The sequence below is a fragment of the Bombina bombina genome, chromosome 1 (genome assembly GCF_027579735.1).
Source record: "Bombina bombina isolate aBomBom1 chromosome 1, aBomBom1.pri, whole genome shotgun sequence".
NCBI classification, from domain to species: Eukaryota; Metazoa; Chordata; class Amphibia; order Anura; family Bombinatoridae; genus Bombina; species Bombina bombina.
The window spans coordinates 96,040,065-96,063,127 of NC_069499.1; the positions used below are offsets into that span (position 1 = coordinate 96,040,065).

Below are 23,063 nucleotides of genomic sequence, written 5' to 3' on the forward strand. Positions count from 1 at the left end.
GCCTGAACTGGCGCCTTTATTATGTGAACTTCTTTACAGTGTGATACATTTTTTTTTTAATATTCTTTAAGAACTACTTTTGATTTATTGCCAAAGGTTGTTTCTTCTCATAACGTAAGCAGATAAATTTTGTTCTTTGTGTCCTAATCACAAGTCTGTTTCAGAAAGATCTTTGCATAATTTGGATGATAGTAATATAAATTAAATACTTTAATGCTCTTTGCTTCTAGTCTGTTCATTCATATTTCTGGCTCTAAGAAAGGACAGAAGGCTTCTGCCGTTTCTTTAGCTTCTTGGTTTATTTGGAGGCAGGTGAACCTCCACAGCATCGGATTGCTGCTCATTCTATTAGGTCAGTTGCCACTTCATGGGCTTTTAAGAATGAGACCTCCAGTTGGTCAAATTTGTTAAGCAGCTACTTGGTCTTCGTTGCATACTTTTCCAAAATGTTTGGCTCTTCCTTTTTCTTACCTCACTTCTGCTTGGCTATGCATTAGACTGTGGTATATGGGAGTGGTTATATAGAGCTCTTGGGGTTTTGGGAATCTTTGCCTCCTCCAAGTGAAAGGGAAGGTAATTCCAATGAGTAATGGATCAGGGACCCTCGCAACCATTAAATATATTTATCAGGTAAGCATAAATTATTTTTGTATGATTTTCTATATATAAATGTTGAAATGCATTGGTTAACTGTTCATATACTATGTGTAGTAGTGCATGCCTATATAGATGCTGAGGGAGAAAGAAGTTAATAAAACGGTTTAACATTTTTATTTTCTATATCCATTTTAGCTTTTATTAAATATATTTTTATTTTATTTTTTTATATAGAATCCTCACAAGTTTTTTCCTGATGAGCGATTTGGCGATGAGAGTCCACTTCTTACAGTGAGACAATCTGGAAGATGTAGGATAAACAGCACACCTGCTACTGAAACAATGTTTACTGACATAGACTCTTATGTGGCCTTCCATCCACCATTACCCCCACCACCACCACCTTATCACCCACCCGCTACTCCTATACACAATCAATTCAAATCTAGTTGGAAGCATCGAGTGCCCAGTCAGCATCCTTCTCGCTCTTTTTCTTATCCTTGTAATCATTCGCTGTTCCACTCCAGGACAACCCCTAAAGCTGCCCCACCTACGTATATTCCCGGTGCCAAACAAGCACCACCTGATTGCACTAACAATACTGGGCTTGGGAGGCAAACTGTGGCAGCAGCTGCAGCAGCAATGGCAGCTGAGCAGCAAGTGGTAAGTTTTTCTCAAGACTTTTAAAAAATTATCAAACTTTTTCTTATTGGGAGAGGGAGAATCATACACTTGTGATAAAGGAACACAGAAACTATATGTTATGTTAAATGAAGTCTTTATTTTGATTATGATTATTATTTTGATTATTATGGTTATTGTGATACATTTTTCTCCACGGAAAATGTTTCTAGCCGGGTGGCAGTATAAAGTACTATTTTTAAAGTCAAATATAGGCACAGTATCAGAGTAAAGATAGGATAGAGGAGGTAATGTGTATAGCCTCGTTGCTGCCCCTTTAAATTAATATAAAAAAATAGGAAAAGGAAATGGGAGAGTATAGAGGGGATATTAAGCACTCTTACACCTATCGCTTGTAATAAGCTGTAAAATTACAGCATGAAATATCTGCTAGCGAATAATAAATGTATATACTGGTATTAAAACCTATAATCTTTATTAAGGAATTTATTTAAAAATTAATGACTAAGGTGATTAACATCACCTATCATTATCCACACAGATATATTACCTAAAGGTACACCACAATTACTGCACTGCTGCTATCATGTCACCCCCCTGTATTCCTGGCCGATATCAGGAACCGTCGGCTTCAGGTGTCAGGGGTAGCATGAGGCAACAGTTAATGCAGCAAAAATAAGTGGTATAAGTTGAGTAATAAAAGTAGTTTAAAAACAAGTTGAACTACACAAACGTGTTTCAGCTGTTGCACAGCCTTTCTCAATGTGATTCAGCAAGTGAACTGACAAACTTGATTCTCTGCCAGGTGCTGCCTTTTAAACCCCTAGGTAAGGAGATGCTAAACCAATCAGCTGAAGGCTGTAGTGCACGTCTCTAGGATATCCTATCAGTGTCTTCAGTTTATCTGAATCCTAGTTGTGGTTGGTAGCAGTCTCCTAATTGGATGACAATCGTCAGTCTATTCCTCTCATAAATTACTATTCATTACACACCTCTGAAAAAAAACAAAAACACCACAAAACGGACTATTGTATAAGTCTTCGTTCAATGATATATACTCCTATGTAATCATAACATTTACTATTTGTTGACATATATTCCATGGCATCTGAAAAACTGCTGTTAATATAGAATATACCGTTTCAGCTACTAATACCAATGAATACATTATGGATATATTATCCTTACTTATGTATTGTCAGTTATTGAAATCATAGAGGGCTTCATTTCTTTCCAAATTGGGTCGGTGTGTTGATTGTTATATAGTCAGATCTGTATAATTTTAATCATCCTGGGGATACGCATGAATATTTGAATAAATAATAATTATAAATATAAATATATAGGAAGTATGCACCATATGAATTTATAGCTTCATGAGCTAAAGTGATATGAAATATGTGTGTGCAGTATGCACAAGTTACCTTACTCAGTTCACTCTACATTATTATAGCTCCATGAAGTGGCTCTCACAGTCAAATTTAATGTGTTTAACACGCTCAGATAGGGATTTTTCTTTCATGTAATTAACAAGAGTCCATGAGCTAGTGACGTATGGGATATACATTCCTACCAGGAGGGGCAAAGTTTCCCAAACCTTAAAATGCCTATAAATACACCCCTCACCACACCCACAAATCAGTTTTACAAACTTTGCCTCCAAGGGAGGTGGTGAAGTAAGTTTGTGCTAGATTCTACGTTGATATGCGCTCCGCAGCAAGTTGGAGCCCGGTTTTCCTCTCAGCGTGCAGTGAATGTCAGAGGGATGTGAGGAGAGTATTGCCTATTGAATGCAGTGATCTCCTTCTACGGGGTCTATTTCATAAGGTTCTCTGTTATCGGTCGTAGAGATTCATCTCTTACCTCCCTTTTCAGATCGACGATATACTCTTATATTTACCATATCCTCTACTGATTCTCGTTTCAGTACTGGTTTGGCTTTCTACAAACATGTAGATGAGTGTCCTGGGGTAAGTAAGTCTTATTTTCTGTGACACTCTAAGCTATGGTTGGGCACTTTATTTATAAAGTTCTAAATATATGTATTCAAACATTTATTTGCCTTGACTCAGAATGTTCAACTTTCCTTATTTCCAGACAGTCAGTTTCATATTTGGGATTATGCTTTAATTATCATATTTTTCTTACCTCAAAAATTTGACTTTTTCCCTGTGGGCTGTTAGGCTCGCGGGGGCTGAAAATGCTTCATTTTATTGCGTCATTCTTGGCGCGGACTTTTTTGGCGCAAAAATTCATTTCCGTTTCCGGCGTCATACGTGTCGCCGGAAGTTGCGTCATTTTTTTGACGTTATTTTGCGCCAAAAATGTCGGCGTTCCGGATGTGGCGTCATTTTTGGCGCCAAAAAGCATTTAGGCGCCAAATAATGTGGGCGTCTTATTTGGCGCCAAAAAATATGGGCGTCGCTTTTGTCTCCACATTATTTCAGAATCATTTTTCATTTGCTTCTGGTTGCTAGAAGCTTGATGTTTGGCATTTTTTCCCATTCCTGAAACTGTCTTATAAGGAATTTGATCTATTTTGCTTTATATGTTGTTTTTTCTCTTACATATTGCAAGATGTCTCACGTTGCATCTGAGCCAGAAGATACTACAGGAAAACCTCTGCCTGCTGGATCTACCAAAGCTAAGTGTATCTGCTGTAAACTTTTGGTAGCTATTCCTCCAGCTGTTGTTTGTATTAAATGTCATGACAAACTTGTTAATGCAGATAATATTTCCTTTAGTGATGTACCATTGCCTGTTGCAGTTCCCTCAACATCTAAGGTGCAGAATGTTCCTGATAACATAAGAGATTTTGTTTCTGAATCCATAAAGAAGGCTTTGTCTGTTATTTCTCCTTCTAGTAAACGTAAAAAGTCTTTTAAATCTTCTCTCTCTACAGATGAATTTTTAAATGAACACCATCATTCTGATTCTTTGGACTCTTCTGGTTCAGAGGATTCTGTCTCAGAGATTGATGCTGATAAATCTTCATATTTATTTAAGATGGAATTTATTCGCTCTTTACTTAAAGAAGTACTAATTGCTTTAGAAATAGAGGATTCTAGTCCTCTTGATACTAATTCTATACGTTTGGATAAGGTTTTTAAAGCTCCTGCGGTTATTCCAGAAGTCTTTCCTGTTCCTAATGCTATTTCTGCAGTAATTGCTAAGGAATGGGATAGATTGGGTAATTCATTTACTCCTTCTAAACGTTTTAAGCAATTATATCCTGTTCCGCCTGACAGATTAGAATTTTGGGACAAAATCCCTAAAGTTGATGGGGCTATTTCTACCCTTGCTAAACGTACTACCATTCCTACATCAGATGGTACCTCGTTTAAGGATCCTTTAGATAGAAAAATTGAATCTTTTCTAAGAAAAGCTTATCTATGTTCAGGTAATCTTCTTAGACCTGCTATATCATTGGCTGATGTTGCTGCAGCTTCAACTTTTTGGTTGGAAACTCTAGCGCAACAAGTAACAAATCGTGATTCTCATGATATTATTATTCTTCTCCAGCATGCTAATAATTTCATCTGTGATGCCATTTTTGATATTATTAGAGTTGATGTTAGATTTATGTCTCTGGCTATCTTAGCCAGAAGAGCTTTATGGCTTAAGACTTGGAATGCTGATATGGCTTCTAAATCAACTCTACTTTCCATTTCTTTCCAGGGAAACAAATTATTTGGTTCTCAGTTGGATTCTATTATTTCAACTGTTACTGGTGGGAAAGGAACTTTTTTACCACAGGATAAAAAGTCTAAAGGTAAAAACAGGGCTAACAATCGTTTTCGTTCCTTTCGTTTCAACAAAGAACAAAAGCCTGATCCTTCGTCTTCAGGAGCAGTTTCAGTTTGGAAACCATCTCCAGTCTGGAATAAATCCAAGCCTGCTAGAAAGGCAAAGCCTGCTTCTAAGTTCACATGAAGGTACGGCCCTCATTCCAGTTCAGCTGGTAGGGGGCAGGTTACGTTTTTTCAAAGAAATTTGGATCAGTTCTGTTCACAATCTTTGGATTCAGAACATTGTTTCAGAAGGGTACAGAATTGGTTTCAAGATGAGACCTCCTGCAAAGAGATTTTTTCTTTCCCATGTCCCAGTAAATCCAGTGAAAGCTCAAGCATTTCTGAATTGTGTTTCAGATCTAGAGTTGGCTGGAGTAATTATGCCAGTTCCAGTTCCGGAACAGGGGATGGGGTTTTATTCAAATCTCTTCATTGTACCAAAGAAGGAGAATTCCTTCAGACCAGTTCTGGATCTAAAATTATTGAATCGTTATGTAAGGATACCAACGTTCAAGATGGTAACTGTAAGGACTATATTGCCTTTTGTTCAGCAAGGGAATTATATGTCCACAATAGATTTACAGGATGCATATCTGCATATTCCGATTCATCCAGATCATTATCAGTTCCTGAGATTCTCTTTTCTAGACAAGCATTACCAATTTGTGGCTCTACCGTTTGGCCTTGCTACAGCTCCAAGAATTTTCACAAAGATTCTCGGTGCCCTTCTGTCTGTAATCAGAGAACAGGGTATTGTGGTATTTCCTTATTTGGACGATATCTTGGTACTTGCTCCGTCTTTACATTTAGCAGAGTCTCATACGAATCGACTTGTGTTGTTTCTTCAAGATCATGGTTGGAGGATCAATTTACCAAAAAGTTCTTTGATTCCTCAAACAAGGGTAACCTTTCTGGGTTTCCAGATAGATTCAGTGTCCATGACTTTGTCTTTAACAGACAAGAGACGTCTAAAATTGATTACAGCCTGTCGAAACCTTCAGTCTCAATCATTCCCTTCGGTAGCCTTATGCATGGAAATTCTAGGTCTTATGACTGCTGCATCGGACGCGATCCCCTTTGCTCGTTTTCACATGCGACCTCTTCAGCTCTGTATGCTGAACCAATGGTGCAGGGATTACACGAAGATATATCAATTAATATCTTTAAAACCGATTGTTCGGCACTCTCTAACGTGGTGGACAGATCACCATCGTTTAATTCAGGGGGCTTCTTTTGTTCTTCCGACCTGGACTGTAATTTCAACAGATGCAAGTCTCACAGGTTGGGGAGCTGTGTGGGGATCTCTGACGACACAAGGAGTTTGGGAATCTCAGGAGGTGAGATTACCGATCAATATCTTGGAACTCCGTGCAGTTTTCAGAGCTCTTCAGTTTTGGCCTCTTCTGAAGAGAGAATCGTTCATTTGTTTTCAGACAGACAATGTCACAACTGTGGCATACATCAATCATCAAGGAGGGACTCACAGTCCTCTGGCTATGAAAGAAGTATCTCGAATTTTGGTTTGGGCGGAATCCAGCTCCTGTCTAATCTCTGCGGTTCATATCCCAGGTGTAGACAATTGGGAAGCGGATTATCTCAGTCGCCAAACGTTGCATCCGGGCGAATGGTCTCTTCACCCAGAGGTATTTCTTCAGATTGTTCAAATGTGGGGGCTCCCAGAGATAGATCTGATGGCCTCTCATCTAAACAAGAAACTTCCCAGGTATCTGTCCAGATCCCGGGATCCTCAGGCGGAGGCAGTGGATGCATTATCACTTCCTTGGAAGTATCATCCTGCCTATATCTTTCCGCCTCTAGTTCTTCTTCCAAGAGTAATCTCCAAGATTCTGAGGGAATGCTCGTTTGTTCTGCTAATAGCTCCGGCATGGCCTCACAGGTTTTGGTATACGGATCTTGTCCGGATGGCATCTTGCCAACCATGGACTCTTCCGTTAAGACCAGACCTTCTGTCTCAAGGTCCTTTTTTCCATCCGGATCTGAAATCCTTAAATTTAAAGGTATGGAGATTGAACGCTTGATTCTTGGTCATAGAGGTTTCTCTGACTCCGTGATTAATACTATGTTACAGGCTCGTAAATCTGTATCTCGAGAGATATATTATAGAGTCTGGAAGACTTATATTTCTTGGTGTCTTTCTCATCATTTTTCTTGGCATTCTTTTAGAATTCCGAGAATTTTACAGTTTCTTCAGGATGGTTTAGATAAGGGTTTGTCCGCGAGTTCTTTGAAAGGACAAATCTCCGCTCTTTCGGTTCTTTTTCACAGAAAGATTGCTATTCTTCCTGATATTCATTGTTTTGTACAAGCTTTGGTTCGTATAAAACCTGTCATTAAGTCAATTTCTCCTCCATGGAGTTTGAATTTGGTTTTGGGAGCTCTTCAAGCTCCTCCGTTTGAACCTATGCATTCATTGGACATTAAATTACTTTCTTGGAAAGTTTTGTTCCTTTTGGCCATCTCTTCTGCTAGAAGAGTTTCTGAATTATCTGCTCTTTCGTGTGAGTCTCCTTTTCTGATTTTTCATCAGGATAAGGCGGTGTTGCGAACTTCTTTTGAATTTTTACCTAAAGTTGTGAATTCCAACAACATTAGTAGAGAAATTGTGGTTCCTTCATTATGTCCTAATCCTAAGAATTCTAAGGAGAAATCATTGCATTCTTTGGATGTTGTTAGAGCTTTGAAATATTATGTTGAAGCTACGAAATCTTTCCGTAAGACTTCTAGTCTATTTGTTATCTTTTCCGGTTCTAGGAAAGGCCAGAAAGCTTCTGCCATTTCTTTGGCATCTTGGTTGAAATCTTTAATTCATCTTGCCTATGTTGAGTCGGGTAAAATTCCGCCTCAAAGAATTACAGCTCATTCTACTAGGTCAGTTTCTACTTCCTGGGCGTTTAGGAATGAAGCTTCGGTTGACCAGATCTGCAAAGCAGCAACTTGGTCCTCTTTGCATACTTTTACTAAATTCTACCATTTTGATGTATTTTCTTCTTCTGAAGCAGTTTTTGGTAGAAAAGTTCTTCAGGCAGCGGTTTCAGTTTGAATCTTCTGCTTATGTTTTTTGTTAAACTTTATTTTGGGTGTGGATTATTTTCAGCAGGAATTGGCTGTCTTTATTTTATCCCTCCCTCTCTAGTGACTCTTGTGTGGAAAGATCCACATCTTGGGTAGTCATTATCCCATACGTCACTAGCTCATGGACTCTTGTTAATTACATGAAAGAAAACATAATTTATGTAAGAACTTACCTGATAAATTCATTTCTTTCATATTAACAAGAGTCCATGAGGCCCACCCTTTTTTGTGGTGGTTATGATTTTTTTGTATAAAGCACAATTATTCCAATTCCTTATTTTATATGCTTCGCACTTTTTTTCTTATCACCCCACTTCTTGGCTATTCGTTAAACTGATTTGTGGGTGTGGTGAGGGGTGTATTTATAGGCATTTTAAGGTTTGGGAAACTTTGCCCCTCCTGGTAGGAATGTATATCCCATACGTCACTAGCTCATGGACTCTTGTTAATATGAAAGAAATGAATTTATCAGGTAAGTTCTTACATAAATTATGTTTTTTTTAATCTTGTCAATTCTAAGCATTGTACACTTTTCATGGCATAATGGAAACTCATTTTGTGGTACATACCCTATATTAAGTGTTTACTATCTACTAAATCATGATATGTATATCATCATAAATTTCTCTTCCCAGAGTTATCCTAATTGCATATTCTCAATTACGGATTAATTAATAAGATGATGCATTGATACAATATACAGTGGAAGACAACTATCATTCTGGATTAATATATACAATCCCATATTAATGTCAGATGGGCGTAGCTATTCATCCACCAATGTAGTAATGTTTATCATAGTGGGTCCCCTGTGTATAATTCACCCATATTACTCGCATATGGAAATGAATATTTGCCCCCATATATAGTAATATGTTCATGTATAAATCCACTATGTAATAAGTATCTTAGATTAGTAGTTTACAAATAAACCCAGAAATGATTATTTTCATTCATGCCGTGGGGCATCACAGAGTTTAATTTAAAAATCCATCTGGCTTCTTTTTTGAGTAATATTTGTTCGATGTTCCCTACTCTAATCCCAGTTTTAGCAGTTTCTTATCTTCAGCATTTGAAAGACTTAGTGTTGCCATTATGGTGTTGTAGGAAGTGTCTCACTACACTGGTTAATTTCTTGCCTCTCTCTAGAGTCTTACTGGCAGATCTAATATTGCTCATGTGCTCTTTCATTCTTGTGCTGAGGCATCTAGTCGTCATTCCTACGTAAATTAAATTACATTTGCACGATACACAGTATATAGCATTGGTGCTTTTGCAGTTAATATGACTGTTTATTGACCAATTTCTTCTGTTATGTGTGATCAGTCCACGGGTCATCATTACTTCTGGGATATTATCTGCTCCCCTACAGGAAGTGCAAGAGGATTCACCCAGCAGAGTTGCTATATAGCTCCTCCCCTCTACGTCACCTCCAGTCATTCTCTTGCACCCAAAGACTAGATAGGAGGTGTGAGAGGACTATGGTGATTATACTTAGTTTTTATAACTTCAATCAAAAGTTTGTTATTTTACAATAGCACCGGAGCGTGTTATTACTTCTCTGGCAGAGTTTGAAGAAGAATCTACCAGAGTTTTTTATTATGATTTTAACCGGAGTAGTTAAGATCATATTGCTGTTTCTCGGCCATCTGAGGGAGGTAAAAGCTTCAGATCAGGGGACAGCGGGCAGTTGAATCTGCATTGAGGTATGTAGCAGTTTTTATTTTCTGAATGGAATTGATGAGAAAATCCTGCTATACCGATATAATGACATGTATGTATACTCTACACTTCAGTATTCTGGGGATGGTATTTCACCGGAATTACTCTGTAAAAGTACATTAAACCTTTTAATAGGTATTTAATTCATGTTAAACGTTTTGCTGGAATGTAGAATCGTTTGCATTTCTGAGGTACTGAGTGAATAAATATTTGGGCATTATTTTTTCCACTTGGCAGTCTGCTTGTTTTGATTATGACAGTTTCGTTTCTCTCTCACTGCTGTGTGTGAGGGGGAGGGACCGTTTTTTGGCGCTCTTTGCTACGCATCAAAAAATTTTCAGTCAGTTACACTTATATTTTCTGCATGATCCGGTTCATCTCTGACAGAACTCAGGGGTCTTCAAACTTCTTTGAAGGGAAGTAGATTCTCTCAGCAGAGCTGTGAGATTTAATAGCGACTGTGATTTAAAACGTTGCTCTGTAATTTTTATGTTTAAAATTTAATTAGTGTTATTTTACTAATGGGAACAAACCTTTGCTAAAAAGTTGTGTTGTTTGTTAAGAGTGATGCTATAACTGTTTTTCAGTTCATTATTTCAACTGTCATTTAATCGTTTAGTGCTTTTGAGGCACAGTACGTTTTTATTAAATAAAATTGTAACCGAGTTGCATGTTTATTGCTAGTGTGTTAAACATGTCTGATTCAGAGGAAGATACCTGTGTCATTTGTTCCAATGCCAAGGTGGAGCCCAATAGAAATTTATGTACTAGCTGTATTGATGCTACCTTAAATAAAAGCCAATCTGTACAAATTGAACAAATTTCACCAAACAGCGAGGGGAGAGTTATGCCGACTAACTCGCCTCACGTGTCAGTACCTGCATCTCCCGCCCGGGAGGTGCGTGATATTATGGCGCCTAGTACATCTGGGCAGCCATTACAGATAACATTACAAGATATGGCTACTGTTATGACTGAAGTTTTGGCTAAATTACCAGAACTAAGAGGCAAGCGTGATCACTCTGGGGTGAGAACAGAGTGCGCTGATAATTCTAGGGCCATGTCTGATACTGCGTCACAGCTTGCAGAGCATGAGGACGGAGAGCTTCATTCTGTAGGTGACGGTTCTGATCCAAACAGATTGGATTCAGATATTTCAAATTTTAAGTTTAAATTGGAAAACCTCCGTGTATTACTAGGGGAGGTCTTAGCAGCTCTCAACGATTGTAACGCTGTTGCAATACCAGAGAAAATGTGTAGGTTGGATAAATACTTTGCGGTACCGGCGAGTACTGACGTTTTTCCTATACCTAAGAGATTAACTGAAATTGTTACTAAGGAGTGGGACAGACCCGGTGTGCCGTTCTCACCCCCTCCAATATTTAGAAAGATGTTTCCAATAGACGCCACCACACGGGACTTATGGCAAACGGTCCCTAAGGTGGAGGGAGCAGTTTCTACTTTAGCTAAGCGTACCACTATCCCGGTGGAGGATAGCTGTGCTTTTTCAGATCCTATGGATAAAAAATTAGAGGGTTACCTTAAGAAAATGTTTGTTCAACAAGGTTTTATATTACAACCCCTTGCATGCATCGCGCCGATCACGGCTGCGGCAGCATTTTGGATTGAGTCTCTAGAAGAGAACCTTAGTTCAGCTACGCTGGACGACATTACGGACAGGCTTAGAGTCCTTAAACTAGCTAATTCATTCATTTCGGAGGCCGTAGTACATTTAACCAAACTTACGGCTAAGAATTCAGGATTCGCCATTCAGGCACGCAGGGCGCTGTGGCTAAAATCCTGGTCGGCTGATGTAACTTCTAAGTCCAAATTACTTAATATACCTTTCAAGGGGCAAACTTTATTTGGGCCCGGTTTGAAAGAAATTATTGCTGACATTACAGGAGGTAAGGGCCACGCTCTACCTCAAGACAAAGCCAAAGCTAAGGCTAGACAGTCTAATTTTCGTCCCTTTCGGAATTTCAAAGCAGGAGCAGCGCCAACCTCCACTGCACCAAAACAGGGAGGAACTGTTGCTCGTTACAGACAAGGCTGGAAGCCTAACCAGTCCTGGAACAAGGGCAAGCAGGCCAGTAAACCTGCTGCTGCCCCTAAGACAGCATGAACCGAGGGCCCCCGATCCGGGACCGGATCTAGTGGGGGGCAGACTCTCTCTCTTCGCCCAGGCTTGGGCAAGAGATGTCCAGGATCCCTGGGCGCTAGAGATCATATCTCAGGGATACCTTCTAGACTTCAAATTCTCTCCCCCAAAAGGGAGATTTCATCTGTCAAGGTTGTCAACAAACCAAATAAAGAAGGACGCGTTTCTACGCTGTGTACAAGATCTATTATTAATGGGAGTGATCCATCCGGTTCCGCGGTCGGAACAAGGACAAGGGTTTTACTCAAACCTGTTTGTGGTTCCCAAAAAAGAGGGAACTTTCAGGCCAATCTTGGATTTAAAGATCCTAAACAAATTCCTAAGAGTTCCATCGTTCAAAATGGAAACTATTCGGACAATCTTACCCATGATCCAAGAGGGTCAGTACATGACCACAGTGGATTTAAAGGATGCTTACCTTCACATACCGATTCACAAAGATCATTACCGGTATCTAAGGTTTGCCTTCTTAAACAGGCATTACCAGTTTGTAGCCCTTCCATTCGGATTGGCTACGGCTCCAAGAATCTTTACAAAGGTTCTGGGTGCCCTTCTGGCGGTACTAAGACCGCGAGGAATTTCGGTAGCTCCGTACCTAGACGACATTCTGATACAAGCTTCAAGCTTTCAAACTGCCAAGTCTCATACAGAGTTAGTTCTGGCATTTCTAAGGTCGCATGGATGGAAAGTAAACGAAAAGAAGAGTTCTCTCTTTCCTCTCACAAGAGTTCCATTCTTGGGGACTCTTATAGATTCTGTAGAAATGAGGATTTATCTGACAGAAGACAGATTAACAAAGCTTCTAAATGCATGCCGTGTCCTTCATTCCATTCAACTCCCGTCAGTAGCTCAATGCATGGAGGTGATCGGCTTAATGGTAGCAGCAATGGACATAGTTCCCTTTGCACGCCTACATCTCAGACCGCTGCAATTGTGCATGCTGAGTCAGTGGAATGGGGATTACTCAGATTTGTCCCCCACTCTGAATCTGGATCAAGAGACCAGAAACTCTCTTCTATGGTGGCTTTCTCGGCCACATCTGTCCAGGGGGATGCCGTTCAGCAGGCCGGACTGGACAATTGTAACAACAGACGCCAGCCTTCTAGGTTGGGGCGCTGTCTGGAATTCTCTGAAGGCTCAGGGACAATGGAGTCAGGAGGAAAGTCTCCTGCCAATAAACATTCTGGAATTGAGAGCAGTTCTCAATGCCCTTCTATCTTGGCCCCAGTTAAAGACTCGGGGGTTCATCAGGTTTCAGTCGGACAACATCACGACTGTAGCTTACCATCAAGGAGGGACAAGAAGCTCCCTAGCAATGATAGAGGTATCAAAGATATTTCGCTGGGCAGAGTCTCACTCTTGCCACCTGTCAGCAATCCACATCCCGGGAGTGGAGAACTGGGAGGCGGATTTCTTGAGTCGCCAGACTCTTCATCCGGGGGAGTGGGAACTTCATCCGGAGGTCTTTGCCCAAATACTTCAACGTTGGGGCAAACCAGAGATAGATCTCATGGCGTCTCGCCAGAACGCCAAACTTCCTCGCTACGGATCCAGATCCAGGGATCCGGGAGCGGTTCTGATAGATGCTTTGACAGCACCTTGGAACTTCAGGATGGCTTATGTATTTCCTCCCTTCCCACTGCTTCCTCGATTGATTGCCAAAATCAAACAGGAGAGAGCATCAGTGATTCTAATAGCGCCTGCATGGCCGCGCAGGACTTGGTATGCAGATCTAGTGGACATGTCATCCTGTCCGCCTTGGTCTCTGCCTCTAAGACAGGACCTTCTGATTCAGGGTCCATTCAATCATCAAAGTCTAACTTCTCTGAAGCTGACTGCTTGGAAATTGAACGCTTGATTTTATCAAAACGTGGTTTTTCTGAGTCGGTTATTGATACCCTGATACAGGCTAGGAAGCCTGTTACCAGAAAGATTTACCATAAAATATGGCGTAAATACCTATACTGGTGTGAATCCAAAGATTACTCCTGGAGTAAGGTTAGGATTCCTAGGATATTGTCTTTTCTACAAGAAGGTTTAGAAAAGGGTTTATCGGCTAGCTCATTAAAGGGACAGATCTCAGCTCTGTCCATCTTGTTACACAGGCGTCTGTCAGAAAATTCAGACATCCAGGCCTTTTGTCAGGCTTTAACTAGGATCAAGCCTGTGTTTAAAACTGTTGCTCCGCCATGGAGTTTAAACTTAGTTCTTAACGTTTTACAGGGTGTTCCGTTTGAACCCCTTCATTCCATTGATATAAAATTGTTATCTTGGAAAGTTCTATTTTTAATGGCTATTTCCTCGGCTCGAAGAGTCTCTGAGTTATCAGCCCTACATTGTGATTCTCCTTATCTGATCTTTCACTCAGACAAGGTAGTTCTGCGTACTAAACCTGGGTTCTTACCTAAGGTAGTCACTAACAGGAATATCAATCAAGAGATTGTTGTTCCATCCTTGTGTCCAAATCCTTCTTCAAAGAAGGAACGTCTTCTACACAATCTGGATGTAGTTCGTGCCCTCAAGTTCTACTTGCAGGCAACTAAAGATTTTCGCCAAACTTCTTCCCTGTTTGTCGTTTATTCTGGACAGAGGAGAGGTCAAAAAGCTTCTGCTACCTCTCTCTCTTTTTGGCTTCGTAGCATAATACGTTTAGCCTATGAGACTGCTGGACAGCAGCCTCCTGAAAGAATTACAGCTCATTCCACTAGAGCTGTGGCTTCCACTTGGGCCTTTAAGAATGAGGCCTCTGTTGAACAGATTTGCAAGGCTGCAACTTGGTCTTCGCTTCATACTTTTTCCAAATTTTACAAATTTGACACTTTTGCTTCTTCGGAGGCTATTTTTGGGAGAAAGGTTCTTCAGGCAGTGGTTCCTTCTGTATAATGAGCCTGCCTATCCCTCCCGTCATCCGTGTACTTTTGCTTTGGTATTGGTATCCCAGAAGTAATGATGACCCGTGGACTGATCACACATAACAGAATAAAACATAATTTATGCTTACCTGATAAATTCCTTTCTTCTGTTGTGTGATCAGTCCACGGCCCGCCCTGTTTTTTAAGGCAGGTACATATTTTTTAAATTATAATTCAGTCACCACTACACCCTTGGTTTCTCCTTTCTCGTTGGTCTTTGGTCGAATGACTGGAGGTGACGTAGAGGGGAGGAGCTATATAGCAACTCTGCTGGGTGAATCCTCTTGCACTTCCTGTAGGGGAGCAGATAATATCCCAGAAGTAATGATGACCCGTGGACTGATCACACAACAGAAGAAAGGAATTTATCAGGTAAGCATAAATTATGTTTTTTTTATGGAATCTGTCAAATATAAACTTATTTTTTATCATATGTGGGCATACACTACAATCTCCACAAGCAATTGATCCTTTATATAAGGGTAATTTTTTCACATTTCTGCAGAAGTGACTGGTTGTTAGGCAGTCACTTAATTTGTTTGCCCTTCTATATGTAAAGAGTGGTTTATCAGGAATGACCGTTTCCAATATTTCATCTGCTTTTAAAATATGCCAGTGTTTCTGAACAATGCTGGAGATTGATTGGCTCTGATTGGTATTTATAGATATAAACCTGAGACAATTGGAGGATTCTTTATTATTAGGTTTTAAAAGTTCAGCTCTATCTCTTCCTAAGGCTCTATTGTACGCTTTGGCTAGAGCTTTCTTAGTGTAACCTCTTTGTAGTAGCCTCAACCTCAAGTCGTTTGCTGCTTTCTTGAAGGATTCTACAGAGGAACAGTTTCTGCGAATTCGGAGGTATTCCCCCATGGGTAGACTTTTGATGGTATTGGGATGGTGGAAGCTATCAGCACTTAATATATTTGTAGATGTTGGTTTTCTATAAGTGTCTGTGTCCAGGTAGCTTTCACTCTTTCTGATAGTAATATCAAGAAACTCCAATTTGTGTTTGTCATTATTCATGGTAAGTAACAGTCCTAAAGGATTCGTATTTAGGGTGGCAATAAAATCCGACAACAATTCTGTGGTTCCCTCCCACACAAAGAAGATGTCATCTATATACCTGGACCAGCGGGTGATGAATTGTGTGAACCGATCATTAGTATCACCTTAGTCATTAATTTTTAAATAAATTCCTTAATAAAGATTATAGGTTTTAATACCAGTATATACATTTATTATTCGCAAGCAGATATTTCATGCTGTAATTTTACAGCTTATTACAAGCGATAGGTGTAGGAGTGCTTAATATCCCCTCTATACTCTCCCATTTCCTTTTCCTATTTTTGGCATTATAAAGTAGCCAGGTGGGGGCAGTGTAATATTTTATAATATAATATTTTCTACAATCCACAGCACAACGTATTTGCATAATTTTTAACATATATGCATTTAATGATAATGTGAGCAATAAACATTGAAAAATGTTAATATTATTCGCTTATTTTTGGATAAAGTTTTAGTCGGGTGGTCAGTAAAATCAGCCTTGTGGTACGGACATTATAAAGTTCCTAGGGACAACACTGATGATAATTATTGCATTTATCATCATCCATTATCATAACAAACCTGTTTAGGCAGTTTATTTGCTGAGATGTTCTTAACCAAATGTATTGTAGATCTATGCCATGCAGTACAAGGCCTGGCGTACCGCATAATGTAGTTCTCCCCTACAGTACAGAAAAATAATAAAATGCCTATAAATACTATTACCCTTACCAGCTAACTAAAACCTTCACTGTCAGGAATTTCAGAAGTGTGGTGCACAGCTGTAATTAGCGGCCTTGTAATTACCAAAATAAAATGGCAAAGCCATGCATGTCTGTTTCTGAACAAAAAGGATCCCAGGGAAGCGCTTACAACCATTTGTGTTATGTAAATTTCAGTGAGAAACACAGTTTGTGGGGGAAAAGTTAACTTTTTTTTTTATATATATATAGTTAAATAAATTTTAAAAAAAATGTTCTATTTCTGTTTAAATCGAGTGATGGCAAAAATGTTAAAAACTCTGGTATTTTGGGCACGTTTTCTCTGAACTAAATGGTATTGAAGGGGTTAAAGAAAAATTAACTTTTTTATGCTTTTGGGATTTAGTCATTGATTCTTGCTAAAATATATTCTTATACTTTCACATTTCAATTTTGATCTTTATATCCCTTTAAGATTTATTTCTAAAGACAACTGCATTTGGGTTATTGAAAGTTTTTGTTTTGTTTTACTTTGTATTCATTATTCGATTATGATCATCGGGCTGTTTGTCATAGTTGATTGTATAATTAAGCTCTGTTCCTGCTGGATTTTAGCTATTAACAGCTGTATACAAGTCTGATTGGATGATGGCTGTCACATGATACCGGGGCCTGCAAGATGAAGTAAATTTTGAAATGTCAGAAAAAAAATCTTAGTGTAACTTCTATTCTATTCTTTTTTTTTTAAAAAAGTAGAGAGTAAAGTACATGTAAGTTTTTCATGCTTCTAGCACAGAAGAAACTTTGGATCTTTTTCTAATATGTTTTACTTTCCCTCCTTTTCCAGTGTGGCGAGCCAGTTTTGAATGAGTTTATGCCTGATATTGCCATGGGAGTATCCACTATGTCCTTAAAAGATAGAAGGTTGCCAGAATTGACAATTGATACACAGCTCAGCCAGCAGGTTTCGGAGATGCCAGGCCCACCACAGCACATTTCATGCAATCCTAGCAGACATATGCACAGTGCAAGGAAAAAACACAGCATGGAGCATAAAATGGAAGCACGAGAGAGTCAAACGGAGTACCCAGACTTCTATGACTTTTCTAATTCTGCTTGCAGACCATCTACTCCGGTCCCAAGCAGACATTCTCCTTTGCCCTCTCAGGGTATTTATTTTGGTCCTGATTTATACACCCACAGTAAGGCAAACAGCTTGAAGTCTGCTTATGTGACCAATCAGATTTCGCCTAAAAAACATGAGGATTCAAGGAGAGAGTATTTATTTTCCCAAGATGGTCATCCTCACAGACAAAAGAATGAACCATTACACCTTGATGTCTTAGAACAGCCCCCTCAGCGGCTAGATTTGGCTCTAGCTGCTCAGGAGAATGCTAACCACGGCCCTCATCATGGGCGGGGTAGAACGAAAATAGAAACTGATCTGACTTATGGCCTGACCTCTAGTAGACCTTTACATCCTGCCTACAGCTCAGAAATACAGGATGAGAGATCATTCAGAAGAATTGTTGATTCAGATTTGCTAGATCATGGTGCACAAAGAAATATGGACCTTGAAAGGGAAGATCCTGTAGGCAGGGAAAGGAGGTCACCAAACAAACAAGACTTCCTCTACAAAAAATCAGCCCTTTGAAAATAACCTCGACAGTTTCTCTGTGCCTAATAACTTGTGGAATACAACATTTCGTAGTATTTTGCATGAGCTATGTCAGGCTTTGCAATGCCAGAAATAAGTTAATTTTCTTAAATGTGTTCAGTTCTATTTTATATTGTTTATGATTTATTAGTGGCTGCATGCATCCTATTTCTGTTTTTTGAATGCTGCTTTTTGTGTGTTTTGATTTGCTTGTTTTTTTTGTTTTTTCCTATGTTTGTTTTGTTTTAATGAGCTTTTTGCTTTGATCAATGTTTTAAACAAAACGGCATATTCAGCACCTTGGTATTTTTATTAGCAGTCTTCTTTTGAACTTATACATTTTCCTACTTGTTATATTTTGCGTATCACAGTGAACCTTATAAAAATGTATTTTGTGCTTTTTTTTTTCCTTCCGGTCAACCTTCCAGTTCCGATATTCAGTGGGTTAAACTCTATGTAATGCATTTTCTTACAAGATACAAACTGTTTATTTTTTATTAAGAAATTCCAAAGAGCACATAGATAAAAACCTACTCTGTTAACTATATGTAATCTTATGACGGCTCACACTCATTCTGATAACACTGTTACATTTGGTATGGAGTGGATGATCTACACATCTCTAATTTAATTTTCTTTCCATTTCTTTAAAGATCTGAAAATAACTGAATGTGATTTGTGTATTAGTCTACCATGTATGAGAGTTGAGTAACTTGCTTCTGAATAACTCTATAGGGACATAAAAGTCAATAGTATACTGGGGCTGTATAATTCTGCTCTACTACATCTATATGCACAGATCTGCACCTTTAAATGACCGTGAGTCTTTAGCATGACTTCCCCTTGCTTGCACATTCTCATGCAAAAACTTGAATGATAGACAAGCTAGTACATAATGCAAAAACACCAATCCACCCCTGCCTATACACTCAGACAGGGGTGGGTCTATAAAGTGGAAATTTGTGAGATGTGGAGCACATTTTATTTTGAAAAGGTGCATTCAAATACTTGTCCAGTCTGTTCAGCCTCAACATACTATGGCTACAAGCTTGTTAAAAGGTAAAAGCCCATAAGATCTATATTATTGGATTATAGGTGTCATTACCCATGTTTGACTCACATGATATATGAAAAGCTTATCTTTATAAATGGTATCTTCCAAAGATAAGTGATTTATCAAATGAACTTGATTAATCATGGTGCTTTTCACATAAGATATATTTTCTATCTTTTTTTTTTTTTTTTTTAATAGTACAAAACTAGGTCACATTCAATAATTTTGATCTTTTATACTATTATTTTGGTTTATTTTAGCTTCTTGTACCATGGACCCTTTGCCCCCCCTCCTGGAGAAGTGCATCAACTGCATTTTATACATAAACAGAATCCTTAAAGGGCATAATAGTTCTTTTAAAATTTAACAATTTAAAAGCTAAGCTTACAAAAAAGGCAATACATATCTTAAAATTAAGTCACCATTATCTCCAGTTCTTCTTACTGGCCTCCAAAAGTTGCACCCCTGTAGTTTTCACCTGTTTCTGCTCTTGATTGACTGTGTATGCGCTTTGCCATTTTGGGCTCGATTTATCAAGTCCTCCCTTTTACTAAAGGTTCGCACAAGAGAACCTGCAGCCAGCATTTATCAAGCAGCGGTCATCAGAGCGCTGCTTCCCTACCCTGTTGTCTACCTCTTAGGTGGATAATTTAAATCTCCCTGGTCTCATCCGACCAGGGAGATTAACAGCTCCTGCCCTCGCGTAATTGGCTGTGCATGGGGTGAGGTAGCACACAAACGCAAAGAAGCGCTCATGTGCAATGCGCTGCCCGCCAGAGAAGAGCTCGGGCGAACAGCCAAATATGTATGCCCCTGTCCCCAATGGATTGATAAATTGAGCCCTTTGTTTCAGGCTAGTATGTATTTTATCTATGGCAAGTTGGCTTTTAAATTGTGCAATTCTATAAATAACTGATGAATACTATAATGCAGACAGCTTGTTGTCTGTTGTGTCTAGATGCTCAGATATTAAAACCTGTCGTTGGCAAATCACACAAATATTTTGATACTTTTCTGCCCAAGAAGATAGTTGTGTATCCAAAGTTGTTTCAGAGTCACTGCTTTGGTGTTGTAAAATACATTTATATGGATTGCCCCTCTATATGACAAAGGAGCCCTAAAATAAAATTTTTAAGTAAGGATAGACTTGAGCAGTTAACCTCTCTTATACTAGTTCCTGCTGAGAAATAATTAGATTCTGATGGGGCACATAACCAGCTACTTCATCCATTTGATAAATCAAAGGAAGCCAGTGAGTGTTTTTAGAAGACAAGTTTGAAGAAGTTTCTACAGGTACATATTACACTATGCCCAGTATTGCTAATCCAACTGAAAACATTTGTAGCATCCTATCTATATATACAATGGAATTGTGCTTAAACACTGGCCACACATTCTGCATTCTCTGATTCTGGGTATATGATGATTGTTGTTTATTATGACATCAATTTGACAAATTGGCATTTTTCTTGGTTAACTTCCCCAACTTTTTTTCCCCTAATGAAATAGTAAACTTGTACAATGCATTCTATGGCTGACTGTTCCAGCAAAACTGGATTGAAAGAAAAAAATTAGATTATATATATATATATATATATATAGTGAAGCGCATGAACAAAGATACAACACAGTTGTATATAAACATGCTTTGTAATGGTTCAAAAAATAATCTTATTACTGAATTTAAAAACTTATTGTAACTGCTTCATGTCATGAAACTGAAATCTTCAAAAAGCTCTGGATAGTTTACATGCCCTCTTTTCTTTGATTTTTATATATATATATAATTTTGAGATGTTGCAAAGCAGTTTTTTTTATTTAAAGGGATGATTTGAAGGATATTTTGTTTAATTGCATAACATGGAGTATCTCAGAAAATGTTAATGGAGATATTGCATAGAAATTTCATGGATCCAAAACAATTACATCATGGTTTACTTTTAATTAAATAACCGATCATGTTTGAAAAACGTATTTAGAAAACACATTTACAACTTGTGACCAGTGTCCAGGATTGAGATTATTTAAATATATACAGTAAAATGTATTTATGATAAATCAGTATGAACATCCCTCATTGGATGCAGCAATTGCATTGGTGATTAAACACAATGGCTTTGTCTTAAAATATATGCACTGTTCCATTATTGAGATACAAAATAAATTACAGCAGCATTACTATGATTTTGTAGTTTAAAAATAACTTTCCAGAATGAACATTTAATTCAGGTGACTTGAATCTAAATTCACATTCTTTTCACAAGGCTAATATTTTTCATTCTAGTCTGTTTTCTTCATGAAAAACTCATTTTAAATATACATTTGCATTATAGTCAAAATTTAGATGTAGTGTATAATTCTAGTTTGACAGCTAGTAAAGTGATTTTTTTTTTCTTATAATGACAATGGGAGTTTAATTTCACCCAGAGTAAGGTTGAACAGCCTTCCTTGTTTCCCTATTAGTGGATAAAAAGAACATAAGTTCTATTATTGCTGATAAGAAGTTTCTAAACACTTGTATTTATTCAGAGTGGTTTCTTCAATGTGTTTTTAATTATTTTGTTTTTCTCCCTGGTAGCTGTTGCAAATTCTTCATAGAGGGAAGAATGCAACATATGCAGTTTTTTTCATGATACATAACTAGATAAAAAGAAACTGGTCGGCACATGCGAGCGCACACTCAGACTTATAAATCTGTGTTACAGAATCATTCAGCTTAGGTGCTAACATTACTGCATTGCCTTCATTATACCTCTTCCTGAGGAAACTAAAGGGCTTTAGTCTGTATTTACTTGTTAGCCTAGTATGTTGCTGTAAATTTTGGGAGTTGATTGACAATGCTCTATAACATAAACTTCTGAAGATTCTAAATTTCATGACAGATTGTGAAATGTGGATATATTGGATGTCTGGTTTTCTGTGACCCAAATCATGGTTTGATTATTTTGCAAAGTAGCTAGAATATTGATTAGCTTGTGGTGTTCGTTGTTGCTGTTCTGTGCAGAATGTTTTGTATGTTGTGTGTATATTGAAGTTGACAATGGTTTGGTAATGTATGTGAAATTTAGTTTAGTAGTTTCTGTGCATGTTCCCAACAAGCACACCCTTTAAACAGAATAAGCCTTTTTCTAAACAACTTCCTTTTTTAGTACATTTAATCATCATCTTTTCTAAGCATAGATCCTAGCTCTCAAGTGTTTTGTATGCCTCAGAATGAGTTGAAAGACGGCCCCCTCACAGCATTCTGCTCTTTTCGGAGACTGATTTCTACTTAAAGTACAACACACTAAGATCTGAATGCACTTTCACAAGAAAAAAATCTGACTCCAAAAAGAGCCCAGCACTGCAAGTGTCAGTATTCTGAGGCGCACCTGAAGCTTCCGAATGCACATGCCAAGTTTGAGCATCCAAAAATGTAAATTTTACTTTACATGGGGCTTTTATCATTTTGTCAATGCTCTCTGAGCTTGGTTTCAATATAGTTTACTATTATCAATAATACAAATGGTTCACTACATTCTGCTTAACTTATGAACCCACATTCCTAGTGGCTTGTTTTATAAAAAAAAATCACTTTTGAAGAAATAGTGACCCTTGCTTAGTAGTTTCAGACTGCTGTAAATATATAAAAAGGAAGTTGTTTAGGGTTACACAAGTCCTTTCAAAGTGTGATTATTTATATATAT

The 23,063-nt window shown here is 38.3% G+C and overlaps 1 protein-coding gene across 1 annotated transcript in view; it reads left to right on the top strand.

Moving 5' to 3' along the window:
* The window catches only part of BTBD7 (BTB domain containing 7), a 388,408-nt gene extending 366,155 nt beyond the window's left edge, over positions 1-22,253 (top strand). The window contains exons 5-6 of the mRNA XM_053710123.1: positions 832-1,260; positions 17,514-22,253. Coding sequence (XP_053566098.1) covers positions 832-1,260; positions 17,514-18,320 — 1,236 coding nt within the window. The 3' untranslated portion in view covers positions 18,321-22,253. The remainder of the gene's footprint in view (positions 1-831; positions 1,261-17,513) is intronic.
* Positions 22,254-23,063: the final 810 nt, after the last annotated feature.